This window comes from Lissotriton vulgaris, chromosome 3_1, assembly GCF_964263255.1.
Source record: "Lissotriton vulgaris chromosome 3_1, aLisVul1.2, whole genome shotgun sequence".
In the NCBI taxonomy this organism is placed as follows: Eukaryota; Metazoa; Chordata; class Amphibia; order Caudata; family Salamandridae; genus Lissotriton; species Lissotriton vulgaris.
Window position 1 is genome coordinate 539,557,012 of NC_141689.1, and position 15,681 is coordinate 539,572,692.

Sequence of the window (15,681 nt, forward strand, 5' to 3'; positions counted from 1 at the left end):
TATGTGTAAGGTGCGCTTAGGCTCATAACTCAAAATGCCCACAGCGACCCCAATAATATAATTGAACAGTCAAATACTTTCTATTCTGTACGCAAACACACCACTCTAAATAAGCCACACGGAATGCTGGTCAAAGCTAGCACCCTAGCACTGATCTGGGACATACCCCCCGCCCCGCCCCACCCGTGTAGGTCCTCCCACCCGTCCCTATCCCTTCAAGCTAATAAACAGGTCTCTGCCGGATATTCAGAGGCTACCCCACAGGTGCGGCCCCTACTAGCAAAGCGTCTGGGTTTGGCCTTGAAAGATTCAGATCCTAATTCACCAAGCTCATGCAAGTCTCCCAAAGGGCCTGTCGCTCTGCTCCAGTTGTACTTGACCACAGAATTCAGAAAAGGTTTGGAAGCATGGGCGCATCTTTCCATGCTATGGCGATGAGCAGTTTGTACTGCATCCTCCCACAAGCAGTCAGGCAGTTTTCGGCAGCAACAACTTCCAGGTGCAGCGTCTGCTTCTATGCCGTTCCTGATGATAGGCTGGTGGAGCAGCTGCAGTGCTGCAAGAGAGGTTCTGAAGTGCTACAGAGTCCCTACTTAAAAAACAGGGACTCCTATGACATGGGTAATGGCCCCACCAGTCCTTGTGGCCCCCTCTGCCATATGAGGATCACAGGCACGGGTGACAACCCCAACCTGGTTGGATGCATCGGGCGAAAGCACCAACAGTCCTAGTGGTCTCACCCACCTATTGGCATAGGTGGGTCAGGGACGCAGCCGATGGCCCAGACAGCCTCAATTGCAACAAGCGACAGCTCCAGCAGGTTCAGTGGCAACGAGTGAAGCTCCAAACAGTCCAGTGGCCAGCCTCTGGCATACAGTTGTACTGGACACAAGCAATGGCCTCACATCTGTCTAGGGCACCTGGACACAGCCCACAACTTTACAGTAGGCCCGACAGGGGTAACCAACTTCTAATGGAGGGTGAATCGCTCTATACCAACACAGGACTGTCTGGTACAGCCATCTCACAATCTGCTCACTGGAATCCACTTGCCAGATTCCCCGCTAGGCCTCGCTCCCTCTAGGGTATATCGTCCTCCTCCTCACAGGGCACACTGGTCTTAGCAGGTAGGCAGTAGGCTGGTGCTCCTGGTACAGGACAATAGTTCTTGGCTTCCTGGGTGATTGTCCATTACCCAGCTAGGAGACTGCCAGGCCTTGGTCCCCAGTAAAGGTTGCAGCAGTTCAAAGTCCTCTCGATCTTCTTTCTCCTGATGAATAGTGCTGTTGAACAAAGTGTGGGACTGGTGCTCCCACCTTTACAGTGGGAATCTAGACACATACGTGATTTAGTGTCTGAGCTTTTGAAATTCGTGTTGCAGATGACAACTCCTTTGAAGTGCTCTCTCCTCTGCCATTTCAAAGGGACAATCTGCCACAGCAGGAGTGGCTTCAATCTGACTGATCCACAACACAGACCACAGATCACACCTGGATGTCAACCTCTACTGAAATGAGCCTCTGAAAGGTTCAAAGTCCTAAAGCTTCCTCACGGTCTAGATTCCTTGGTCCACTGTGCCAACCGTATTAGTCTACCCATAATGAGTCCAGGCCCCACTGGCCAGTAAATCTTCCTGGAATCAAACAGATGCTTGAGCACGCTATGCTCCCATTTCCCCAGTGTGTGTTCCCACCCCAACCCTCAGGTCAGCAATCCACATCTCCGGTCTTTGGGTTGTAGTCCTCACCTAAACTCCTGTGGTAAACAGCCAGAGCTTTTAGCAATATTTCACAAAACCTAGTTTACATCACCAATGGAACGAGAAGTCATATAAGTGGACAATCTGCAATAAATGTAGACAGTGAAATAAGCGGGGTTAGACAACATGATTTTGACTCATTAAAACATGGATTTGTGGCAACACAACTGCAAATATAAAATTTGCAAGGAGGATCTAAAACTAAAAAGCACTAGAGCAAAATAAAATACCTTTTTAGTATTCAAGCAACACAAACTATGTGTAATTCGGGAACAAATGTATAAAATATGCACTAAAAAAAGACAACAGGTTTGCATTTTTTAACACACACACAGGCATACTACATTCCAGCATTTATTTACGAAGAGCACAGATAAATGCACATTTGCTGAAAGAGATATACCTAAGCTACGAGCACAGAGAAATACAAACCTACAATCACCCACATATTCACCAGATCACAGGAAACCATGTGCACTGAACTACGACATAAATACGCCCACCTACATGCACCCACGTGCAAATGTTACTAGATAAGCAGTTACACAAACCAAGAAACAGGGGTTTACCCAAAGAGGCATAAACAGTTTCACATAATACAAATACAATCAGACAGCAAACAAGCAGGTGTACACGCAAGAGTCAGATATTTTGACTAAGATACAATGGATACTTAATTTCTGAGGTGATTCATGCTTTATAGCAATTAAATATTGATTTATTTTTATCACCAAGGCAAATTTAATATGGAAAATGTATCGGAGCATCAACGTGAATTAATCTTAATGCTCCAACTTGGTAAAATCATCTTTTCTGTGTGATGACAGACTTCAGTTTCCATATTGGATCCTCTTTTTAACTATAGACTAGAAGCGAGGGAGTTTTTTCATGGCCTACTGGCTAAGGACCGTCAGGCAGGTTAACGAAGTGCATCTGAAGGGAGTCCCCCCACGAGTTCTGAAGGGAAGTAGGATTAGATGATTGGCTGACAGGGTGGGAATCGGATGGGGGTGTTTGCGGGTCACCCGTTCGCTGGGGTTGTAACCACTATGATGTATTTATCCACTACTTTTATCAGCTTGCTTCAGAATGCACACCTGTATTACGTTTTTATACAAAATGTATAAATAAAGTTAATAAAAAAAAATCTAGACTAGAAGCAACAAATAATATAGTTTACCTGCCAACTCCATGCTTGGCCTTTTCGGTAGGTTAGGGTTAAAAGTTAAAGTTACCTTCATTGCTTTAGTCTTATACACAAAAACATATTGAAAAAATAAAGTAATATATTCTAAAATGTGTTTCATACAGGTTATATCATCTATTACAATTTTTATTCCATACAATTTAGCAATCAATTTCTCTCGTTTATCTAGGAAGCCTATTAAAAATTATGTTGTGATGAGAAATTCCATAAATGTCTGCGAAGTCGTTTTACCATCTTAATATCAGAGGCTTATAAACTGGGTATCTATAATAACACATGCCCAACAGTCTCCATTGTGATTTTTTTAAAGTAAACATAAAGTCTTTTAGAAAGAGATATGCAAGCACTTTTCAATTGTCATGCTCCTAACTAAATTGTTTACAACTGCCTTTCAGCTTTTGATTTACCCAATTGTAGTCATTTTTTCCATGCCAAATTCTTTGCTCACATACCATTCATACAACAGGCTGCCTAGCAGGTTTCCCTTCCCATGCATTCTTTACGACATTACACATGCACACCTAAAATAATTTGTACAACAGGCCACAATCCTTTCTACCTTATTCTAAATCGAAACACATAGTTAACTCCAGTAAACAATGCTTGTGCCTCCTTAATACACATAATCTAAGAGATTGCCATACTACTGACCACACATGAAGCTTCACACACGAACTTTACCACAATTAAATCTAAATCTGAATGTCCCTATGAAATCCACAAAGGAGCCCTTAATGTTAGTCCAGGTATCAATTACACCACTTTTTCAGAATTTAAATCTACAAAAGTTATTAGTGAACATTGAGGAATTTTGTGCTTGAGTTTTCTGGTATAAGGCCCAGTTAAGATTGATCGAGAATGTTTCACACAAACAGGAGTGTCACTGCACTAGTATTAAAATCTAAAATACGTGTAAACTGCTGTAAAGTCGTCTGAATAGTTTTCCTTTAATAAGTCTGTTTGGTGTGATCATGGATATGTAGCATTACAATTCAGTCCCTGAATCTGCATGTGACTTACATGTCACATTTAGGGTGGCCACATTACTTCACATACATCAAACAGCAAGTAGGGAGTCATAGTCCTTCCGTTAACCACCTATAGTTATCTGCATCAGGTCAACTGCATGAAGTGGAGCAAAGTTTGCAACTCTCAGAATGCACCAATGTGTCATATAACAAGGGGGGTGGGCACACTATTAAGCTTATATGGAGCATTGTATATTGGCGTTTGCATGCATCAGTTGTACAAATGATTTTGTTTTACACTAAATATATCTTGTTCATAATGCTGACAATGTCACTTAATTTAGTTTTTCACCTTTGAAAAGCGGTTCCTATTGCCATTTTGTAACTTAGTTGCTACACACAATGTGAATGTTTTTGTCCTGCTGTCTATTAAAATGTAATTACAATTCTAGTATTTCATTGAAGATTTGCAAATTGACCCAAATGGCCATTACAGCTGCTGAACCACATTGAAAACGATGACCTTTTAGGCAGTGCACGAATACTGAAATTCCTAAGCTATCACAGCTAATGCCCAATAATTCGCTTTATTTATCACAATAGGGTTTGTATCTACCAGCACTGACAGTCAAGAATACAAATCCTACAATAACCTGGAAAAGAGTTGAACTACTATGCTCAAGTGTGACACTTTAATACATTTTCCTCAGGCAATTTCAAACTAGTAATTCCGAAATTGGCCAGAGTGACAGTGTATAACCATGTTGGCAATGGGAAGAAAGACATAGAATGTATGACTTTTGTGTTCTAATGGTCTTACTTGGAAAATAACATCTAAATATGCCAATCAGATTTCCCAAGAAACACAGTTCGAATATTAAACAATGTTGCCAACACTCCTGACATTAAAGAATATTATTAAGGTAAGGAGATCCAACTACAGATAACCATGTAGAACATGTTGACTCGATTGGAGAATGTTTTTTGCAATATAATATGCAACCATCAATATCTATCACTAAAATCATACATAAAGTACCATATTGTGGTTTAAAGTACTCGTTTCTAAATACGGTGCAGTAATCTAAAACCATTAAAACATACACACCTTTCCCGAATAAATTCTGATAACTCCTTTGTTATGATCTGCCCATGCTTCATGTTGTGATAGAGGACATCAAAACCAGTGTTCTTTTCTCCCTGTATCAAGTAAACAATTGACATAGTTACCGTTTTCTACATTAGAAATGTCAAAACAGTCCAAATTAAAACTGTACAATAAAACGAAAATAAAATGAATGTTGCACAATACAAGATGCAGGAGATATCAGACATCATCACATACAGACCAATGTCTCTAGTGCAAACTATTCAACCAAAACCACATCATAGAAAACTGACTGAGTTTATGTTTGTTGCAGGAGGTGGCTGACTTTGGATGGACTGTATTTTTTCTTAGAAAGGAGATTCACACATAGTCCCTCTTATCAAAAGATATTACGTTCTTATAAGAAATGATCGGGATAACTTCCCATTTGATGTTGGCTATTGACTTTCGAACACTGGGCTTATACAGCAAAAGGGTTAAAAGCTGTTCTCCCAAAACGTGCAGAGTTTAGTTGACCAGAGTTATTCTGTATGCGAGGCCACTTAACTCTCACTTAACAGCAATATAAGTTACTAATTTCTTTCACTCTGCTGTATCTGTTGGAGAAGCAGGACAGTTTATTTCTAAAAATTATGCTTTTCCACATCTTGATAGAGAAAAAAAGGCCATGTAGTTGAACCCATCTATGCAATTTACAAAATCATACAAGATGATTCAAATCAGCACTTCAAACTACGTTGTACATGAGCTTGATGAAGCAATTAAACTGCGGAATCCCTACTTGACATGCAAAACCAAATATTTACAACTTTTAAAAAGAAACCGACAAACATGCACATTTAGTGCTTATTCTACGTAGTAGAGTTTAGAGTTTGGAGAAATAGGTCCAAAGAGCTTAGTTACCGCATTGTAAAAGTATTACAAAGTAGACAGGATAGAAATTGTTCGTTTGAATAACGTAAATTTGTGTTTACTAAAATTCCATGGTTTTCTCTTAAAGTGAAATAGAAATGTGACCGTGATGACTCATATGCGTGGGAGTTTTACTAACTAGTTTCCTTTGGATAATAAGATATATATATATATATGAAGAATTAATAGAATTGAATGTAATCTAGATAACTTTGTGAAATACTTTTAAAAGGTTGTCTTAATACTATTCTTGCTTATGTGAAAATGTGCACCAAATGGGAGAAAATAAAATTGGTGCTGCACTTATGCACTACATAATAATGAACAAAAACTTTCACAGTATGATGTACTAAGGTAGTGTGCCTAAAATGAAATTAGTTTTTAAGATTTTTAGATAATGTTATATGTTGGTACTTTCAAAATGCAGTAGTACGTTACAGTTACACATGTCAATTGCAATGGGACTGACTTGCCTCCAGCATGTGTATACACCGCAAATCACCTCTAAATGTCAATATTCATAATGAAAATGCATATTTGAATGCCTATATTCTTCAAAAAGGTTCCTGCGCTTATTCATGCATATTTTTACTTTCCCTCTTGCGCAAACTCTGTCTCCATGGGAGAATATCTCAGTATTACAATTGTATTGCTACTGTATCCTGTTACATGAGTTCCCATGCACTTACAAGGAACATTCAATACAATTATTGTTACACCAGGAACATCTGCCTGGGAAACTTCCTTTCCAAACGGATTCATGTGCCTTCTTAAAGGATCTTTGTTTAAAGGTCCACCTCTACAGAGAATCTGATCATTTACTTAGCCTGAAAAGGCTATATTCCAGTAAAATGTGTCTTCTTCATGTCTAATTACAAGCATCCTATACACACTTGATGGACTGAGTGGTCTGATCTGATAAAGTAACTCAGGAAGTGCCACCCCAGAACTGATAAATGATATTATCCATTGGATTGATGATTGGCACACACATTATTTTTGCCTCCTTTTCCATGAGGATTGCTTCCCATCGGACTGAGAGACAACTAACGGTGTGGTGGACTCTCTTGGCTGGTGCATATGCTGTGTGCCCCTCAGGAGAGAATCTTTGAGCTGACATGATCCATGTCCTTTTCTGAAATCTCCTTCTAGAACTTCAGCAACTGATGGCCCCAAAATGATCAATTTGTTTATTCTGTACTCTTAACATTTAATGCCTGAAATTGGTGTGTTTACTTCCTAAAAATACTGCAAAAATGTAACCATTTATAAATCCTGTTTCTGTCTCTCGATGACTGGTCTCCAATAATTGATTGTGCATTACCACAGTCTAAATGAGGGATGGGAATTCTAATAGAAAAGTTTCTAGTCAACAGGTCCTAATGATGCTATGTTGCATAGCTTTAACTGGATTACTTGTTTATATGATCCTAAGCTTGTCTACATTTCTTGAAGAGATTTGGTTTAGCAGTAATAATTCTGTACCTGTATAGTGTAGTATTGAGTCATATATATGAATCTACTTACTAGCTTATATGTCAGTTATCTAATTTATTGTCCTCATTGAATAGCCGGATTGGATTCTCCTATATCTGATCCTTCTCTGCACGGTTCAAGATCCATCAGAGGACCACAGTAAATTACTCTGAGGTGTAGTACCAGGTAAAATTAAGATCAAAGTAAATGGGCCCAGTGGCGTTACAATATTATTGTCTGGTAGTGTTTCGGATGGTTTATCCATCCGGAGAATTTGGGATATAGGGGAGTCCCTACTGAGATTCCTATCAAAACTCCCTATTCAAAATTTGACCATCCCAGCCCCAAGCTCAAAGCCCATGTCTGGTTGAAGAAAACCAAGAGCCAGTATCAACGGAGGACTGCGATGAAGATGGTTTAATGCAGTGGAATAAGTATCAATAGGGTTGCGTGTTGCAAATGCTAAAAGCTTAGAGATTGAGTTACTGTCAAATGGCTGTATGAGGGTTCATGTTTGAGTGATGCGCCTACTGCAGAAGAATTGAAGTTGTTATCGGATCCAGCTTGAATATACACCTACAGGTTTTCTCAGCGTGGCATATGCTGAGTAAGTGGTCTGCTGTGTTTCGAAGGTACTGTTCCTGAGACTTCTTCGGCAAGACCACTAAGTGAAAGGAATTCTTTGTGTGAGTGAGAGTTACAGTTGTTACAATTATTTTCAGTGCATAGGAAACCTATTGTATCAGCTTGAGTGAGATTGCATTGGTCAAGATTTCACTGGGAGTCTATGGGAAATCAGAGTGGATTACTGTAGGTTAGGTTTCTTGTGAGAAAGGATCTGTTATTTCTTTAATGGAGCAGACAGAGAAATTAAAATAATCTTCCGCTGTTTGAATATTGTTTAGAGAAACGTGGTGTAACGCTGCGCTGTGATAGGGTGACTAAGTCACAGTGTGCCACGCTGGTATGGATTGTACGGGAACTAAACAAGGAAATGCAGAGGGATTAGACTGAAGAGCATTATATGCAAAGCACAAACTTTAAATTCAGAGGAAAATGAACATTCTAAGAAACTTAAAACGTTTAATGCAAGTGGATGCACCAATACCGACAAGAGGAGGTGTGCCCATTCCACAATGGTACCCCAGCATTATATATTACCCACGAAAGAGGATGTCACACATGTATATGGCATGAGAATTGGATGAAGTAGACAGAGAATGTTGAACCATTACCTTTCCCACAAAGTGGTTAATTTAACATTCGAATCCTTGAGATATTGAGACGGCAACTAGACGAGATTAATTTGTCTCCTAAACCTATGCAGTTTCAGGTGCTCAGCGAATGGGAGAATATAGCTCATCAAAAAGATAAACAAATGTCAGGGGAGGTACCAAACTACCTTGAACCGATATGTTGAGGTTAGGTGGGATGCTCAACAAAGAGCTTAGAGAACAGTTACAGCTGAGGGAACTAAAATATGTCTTGTGCTAGTGGCTGAAAAAGAAAAAGGAGGGAAGCGTAAGGAAAAGAGAAAAAATCTAGAAGAACCCAAAACACTAGTTCCGGCTGGAGACAGTGATCATGAATATGAGGATGTATTTCTGAATGAATTGCTGCTACTGAATCGTCCACCACCTTATAATGAAGACCAATCCCCGAGTTTAACTATCTCTTATTCTGGGATAATTTCAGATGCATGTGCAGCAACTTTAGATCCAGTTCCAAACACCCCTTTCACACCAGTTGGTGGTAATGCAGGGACACCTGATGTGAACAATCAGACTGGTTTAAATGCCACTGATGCTTTGACTGTTCAAGTAACTATAGGTTCCTTTGTTCCATTATACTAATCTGGGAATAGGGGGAAATTATTACATAGAGTGGCTGTCCCTACTGGAATCAATAGTTCAGACTTTATTTCTGCAGATGTGAGATCGAGACAGCCTCCTCATGTACCTTCAGTTCCGACCCCAGATGAACCTCTACATGGAGGCGGTAATGGATCGAGTCTACGTTCCGCTCGAATTCTTCCAGTGGAAGGGCAGGACACAGTTAGGCTTTATGTACCTGAAAATGGCATGACGACTCCACCCCGGGCAACACAGAGCACTACAGGAAATACTCTCCCTCTGGGAACGCTAGATTCTGACGAGTCCCTTCTCCACGCTACCCCAATTGCAAGAACAAAAGGTCAAGATGAGAATTTGTTAGGAAACACTGCAGAAACACAAACTGGTACTTCTCAAGAAATAGAGGACTGGCTTAAGAGTATAACAAATTCTGTAAATGACACAAGTGTGGGAACAAAAGGGACAAACTTTAGGGGAAAAAAGGACAGGTCCCTTGATGTTGCTAGGCTCAAGGAGCAATTAGAGGAAATGATTATAGGAGCCATAAGCCCTGCTAGGATAGTTACATATTAGGATGATGAATTGCTGTTTATCTGTTAAGATATTACTAGACGTGCTTGAAACAGACATGTAAAGTTTTGTGTAGTTACACAAAAATATGGAGTAGATTTACAGCAATCAAAAACATTGCAAATAACCTACAGACTAGAGAGAACTAGAGAAATGGGAGGGCGGATCGGCTAAAAAGAAAGAAACTAAAAGGGTTACCATGCAAATGTTTACGGTCATCGAGGACAATGGGCGCAAGGAAGTGAGGAAGTGAGGATGCTTCATATAAAAAAGGTCCCTGGAGGAGAATATGTTTGTGTCCCCTGGACCAGACCAGACATTTTTCCCTTTACAAATCATTTCCCGAAATTGAGAGAAAACCCTGGTGAATGGAATAAACAAGTTGGACGGATTGTGTAGGCTTCAAAGGTCTTGCTGAAGGATTTAGATACTTTGTTTGACACTGTAGTCCTGAGTGGTTTGTGGGCATGATGTAAAATGGCTGCCAATTGGCTGAAAAGAACCAGCCAAGAGTGCTCATACAGGTGCACCATCACCTGAGGTGATAAAGAAATATAACCAAGCCACCACTTATCTGAAAGAGAAAATTTCCCCCAAAGAAATTGATGGGGTAAAGATTGACAGGACAACCCAGGAGCTGAAAGATACAGTTGCCTATTACGAAAGAATCTTGAAGGCATTCAATCAGTATAGTGGGATGGGGAATGTGTCTGAAAAAGATATGGGACATTTTGTCTATCGGTTTGTGAATGGATTGAGGCCTGAAATTAGCAGCATGATTCAGCAGCATCTGATTTGCTGGCAAAGGAAACCCATTTTTTTTCTTTTTTAACACACGTTATTATTGACTGCAAAGTTGACATTGATAATAACAGGGTCTCATAAAAACTGTACAGTCCTTTTCAATTATACCCCGCCCTAGTATGCAAAACAAATATATCATTGTCTCATGTGCAGTACAGTGTATCTTGTCAGAAGCTAATCAGTGCTTCGTGGTCATGACCCAATATATCATTTGAGGAGTGTTTTCGGTTCAATTCAAATGTCAGTGCAGTAACATGCATTCTTTACAATTAAACAAGAACTCCTATAAACCTTGTAACCGAGCCAACCCTAACCTGCCCCTTCCACTTCTGGTCTATCCATTCCAGGCATTTCCACTACCCGTGGGGAATCTCTGGCAGTTCTCAAACTATAGGGTGCGTAAAACAAAAGGAAATCACCTGTGTCAGCTGGAAGGGTCTTTAACTTAAAAGTACCTGGGGACTCATGCGCATTACTGGGACCCAGCCACCTGTGTTGGGATGAAGTCGAGTGTTTCTAGTACGATCAGCATTGCTTCCCATTCCAGTGCTATAGGTTGTTTTTGTAGCCCTCCCTCTTCCTGCCTCCGAAGGGCCGCTCCCTCCGCCCGACCACACTGCACTAAATCCGCCTGCCACGCGGTCACCGCAGGGGATCTGGGAGACTTCCATCTCATCGTTATGACCCTAATGGCTAAAAGGAGTGCCAGATGTAGGAATTTCAGCTTAACTCTTTGCTTCCCTGATCGTCAACGTAGTCCCACAAGGCAGGACAGGACCTCGTTAGGGACCGGCAGTTGTGTCACAGTCATGATGGCTTGGCGGACCTCAGCCCAGTATCCTCGTAGTCGATGGCAAGACCACATCATATGGATAAAATCCGCTTCATGCCCCCCACAGCGAGGGCAACAATGATTGGAGTCCGGAAACATACGATGTATTTTCTTGGGGGTGAGATATGATCTATGGAGCACCATTGCTTGAATACATTTAAGTCTGACACTCTTTTGGGGTGTTCTAGTATAGTCTTCCATGCTTTGTCAGTGATTTCAGTGTTCGAGTCTTCTGCCCAACGTGTTCTAAGGGTCAAGAGCGGGATTCCCGTACCCTGTATATAACCAACGCACCAGATGGCCGCCCGGTCCCATGTAATATAAAAGATGTACTAGTTCATGTTGTGTGGGTTTGGTTCGTTCTGGTGCCCATGTGGTCCTAATGTAGTGTGTCACCGTGGCATGTTACAAATATAGGTGTGGTGGAGCTCCAGTAATCTGCAAAAAGGATTCGTGGTCCAGCAGAGCATCATCCCAAAAAAAGGATCCCACTTCCTCCACCCCACTATCCGTCCAACCTTGTAGTCTAGTTCGTGTGAGTCTACTTTGTGGTGTGGGGGTGCCTAATAAAGGAATATTCCCGCATAAGGTGGTATCGCCGACGTATAGGAACGGGCTTTCCTCCACGAATGTAAGGCGGATTTCTACAAGGGGGGACATACCGGGGGATCCGGGTCTTGGGCAACAATAAAGAATGGAGTTCTCCGCGATCAAGTCTCTCTGGTGTGAAGCCGATCTCATGCAAATTCCTACCCGCAGTCCAGTAGGAAAGCCACTGGAGCGGACTAGCATAGTAGTATCCCCGAAAATCAGGGATCCCTAAACTGCCTGCCGTCATCTCCAGCTGGAGTTTCCGAAGGCTGATCCGCCTCTGGCCATCTCCCCAGATAACAGTGATCAAGATGGTGTTCAGTGTGTTAAAAATAGATTGAGGGATATTCACCGGTAAGTTCACAAAGTAATATAGAAGGTGAGGGAGCATAACCATTTTTGAAATGGCAATTCTACCCATCACTGATAAAGGCAAAGAGGTCCAGAACCCTACACTACTTAGAAGCCTCGTTATTGCACTTTGAATGTTACCATCAATCTGATCCTCTGGTGTCCGATACACTTTTATACCCAGGTACTTAAAGGGGGTGGGTGGGGGCAACAGGGATATAGTATGTGCCAAATCGAATGCGAGTTAAGTGTGGCGTCTCTCAGAAGAAGAAACTGATCGACTCTACTGGGTTTATCGCTAGGCCTGATAATTGCTCGAACGTGTCAAATATGGCAGATAGCGGGTTGTTATCTGCCGTCAGATCGCGGAGATATAAGAGAATGTCATCCGCGTATATAGAAATAAGGTGCCGTGTCCCGTCAATAGGGATGCCCATACTATCTGCTGTTCTCCGGAGGGCTAAGGCCAAGGGTTCAAGGGCAAGCACAAACAACAGTGGGGATAAGGGGCAGCCCTGTCTCGTACCTCTGTGCACAGCGTAGCTTTCTGAGATATATCGGCCAGTGCAAGCCCTGGCCATAGGAGATGTATACATTAGGCGGACCCACTTAAGAAAGTTATCCGGAAATCCAAATCGTTTCAAAGACTCAAACATGGTAATTCTTTATTTAGATATAAAAAACATATCTTTAAAAGATTGCACAAATCACATTGTGTACAGTTTTATGGATAAAAAATGATAAAAGAATAAAATGTGACCGTAAGCATAATAATTAAAACCTTTCAGTTTGTAAGTTAACTCTCCCCGTTGTTGCAAGGTCTATTAAAGTGCAGGTTTCCATTTTATCAATCAGCTATATGGCCTCAGCAATGTCCATATTATCTAGGTTGCGGTAAGCGTGCTGAATGAATTCGGACAGATTTATGTTTAAGACAATGTTATCTGGAGACATAGCAGCAATGATGGCGTGCCTGCAGGTCCGAATACCAAGCCTGTTCCATTCTGGCTTGAGGAGGCATCGCCGCTGGAAATTGAATGAGGGACAGATGCAGAGCACGTGTAAGATTGTTTCTATTGCTGACCCGCATCCTCTGCATGTTGTGTCTTCTTCCTTACGACGCCAGGTGGGAAGATTTTGGAGAAAGCGCCAATCTCCCAGTCTTAGAGCAATCAGACAGCGCTTTAGATGAAGTGCAAATGTCGTGGAGAGGTAGGCAGCAGGGGCCAATCGTTTGTAGGAGTTAACTACCGCCCAGGAGTGACTGCGTTTCGTGACAAGAACTTTGTCCGAAGCCAGAGATTTCAGTCTTACACCTTTTTTGATTATGTGCGAGCCCTGGCCATAGGAGATGTATGCATTAGGCGGACCCACTTAAGAAAGTTATCCGGAAATCCAAATCGTTTCAAAGACTCAAACATAAATTCCCAGGATAGGGAGTCGAATGCTGGTTGAAGGTCAAGCGCTATACACCCCGCGCGGGGAAGCTCGCGTGAAGTAGCTGCCATTATAGAGTGCAATCTACGAGTGATCAGAGATGTGCTGCGATTTGGAAGGAATCTGCACTGATCCTGGTGAATAAGTGTGGGGAGGTGTGATTGTATACGGTTGGCGAGGGCCTTACTTAGAATCTTGTATTCAGTGGAGAGCAAGGAGAAAGGTCTATAGTTGGTCATTTCTAGCACGTCTTGTCCCGGCTTAGGTATGGACGTAACTAACGCCTGAATGGTGGATTCAGGTAGGTGGCCAGTGTCAAATGCCACCCTGTAGACCGTCTCCAATACTGGCACTAGGAGTTCCGAGTAGGTTAGGTAAAACTCCACAGAAAGACTCTCCATGCCAGGTGTCTTATTGCGATTCAGGCTCTTAATCGCTGCCCGTATCTTGTGTTGGGTAATGGGCCCGTCAATATCTTTCTTTGTATCTTCCGTCAGTACCGGAAAGGGGCGGTCCTGTAGGAACTCATCAATCCTCGCACTGTCTATTGGTACAGAGGGTGTGTAGAGTGCCTGAAGAGGGTTGCGAAATGCAGTATTTATTTCCGCTTGTGTATTGACTATGATGCCCATCTTGTTACGAATGCTAATTACGTTCGGCGGATCAGGTTGATTCCTCATCAGTCGGGCAAGCAGTGTGCCGGATCTGTCGGCTTCAGTGTGTTTCCGTTGAAGGTATTCCCTATAATCTATCGCCTGAGCGTCTCTAGCGTTTCTGCATGGTCTATGTGGGCGGTCTGCAATTCCCCCTTCCTCCCATGGTCGAGGGCTGCCGCCCTCTCCAGTGTCTGCAGTCTGTCTTCCACGTCGCAAAGTTTCTGATGTACCTCCTGTCTGGCCCCTACTAGTTGCCCTATTGTCGTTCCCCTGACCACTACCTTCAGGGCGTCCCATTCTATCAGGTTTGAGGAGGCAGTATTCCAGTTCTCCCTCAGGTAATTAGATATAGTGGTAGATAATGATGAACGTAAGGGAGCGTCTTCGAGTAGACGTGGGTTCAATCTCCAGGTGGGCACCGGGGTCCGTACCCTACCCCAGAGGAGTGTGAGTGCCAGGGGTCTATGATCAGAAAAAGTCTTAGCCAGATACTCTGATCCACCTCGGTTAGTGATGATAGATATGGAGTATAGGAATCGGTCTTATCCTAGTGTGGAGGTTGTGTATTGGGGAATAAAAAGAGTATTCCTTATATGTATGGTGGAGACCCCGCCAGGCATCGGATAATGTCCAGCCATCTACACAGGAGGTGAATTGCTCGGTCAATCTACTCGTTACAGAGGCCTGAAGTGGAGGATGCGATCTATCTATTCGTATGTCTAGTATCTCATTCCAGTCCCCTTCAAGTACCCAAGGAATCTGGTCCCAATCTGCCAAAACCGTACCCAGCCTGTACAGGAACCTATCCTGTTCAAAGTTTGGAGCGTAAATGCTCCCTAGGACCAGCAAGGAACCATCCAGAGTGCCTTTCACTAGTATATATCTGCCCTGGTCATGTACTCGGCGTTCAAGTTCAACAAATGGGATCCCATGTCGTACCCAGATAGTTGCCCCTCTAGCAAAGGCCGAATAATTTGTAGAATAGATGCGTAACCCATTGTTGAACTACTTTGTTATGCAAAATATTGTGGCGAGGAGATTGATTCGAAACATAAGAAGTTTGAGGAGAAGCTAATGACTGCTAAGATGAAAGCGGTGCAGAAAGGTCAGGGTGGAAGAGGTGTTGAGCCCATGTTCATTATACAAGGAGGTTATCA

The 15,681-nt window shown here is 42.3% G+C and overlaps 1 protein-coding gene across 2 annotated transcripts in view; it reads right to left on the reverse strand.

Moving 5' to 3' along the window:
- FCHO2 (FCH and mu domain containing endocytic adaptor 2) overlaps positions 1-15,681 on the reverse strand; it is a 1,161,485-nt gene that overhangs the window by 977,133 nt on the left and 168,671 nt on the right. For both annotated transcript variants that reach the window (XM_086960798.1, XM_086960797.1), the window contains exon 2: positions 5,043-5,134. In XM_086960798.1, the coding sequence (XP_086816924.1) occupies positions 5,043-5,134 (92 nt within the window). The remainder of the gene's footprint in view (positions 1-5,042; positions 5,135-15,681) is intronic.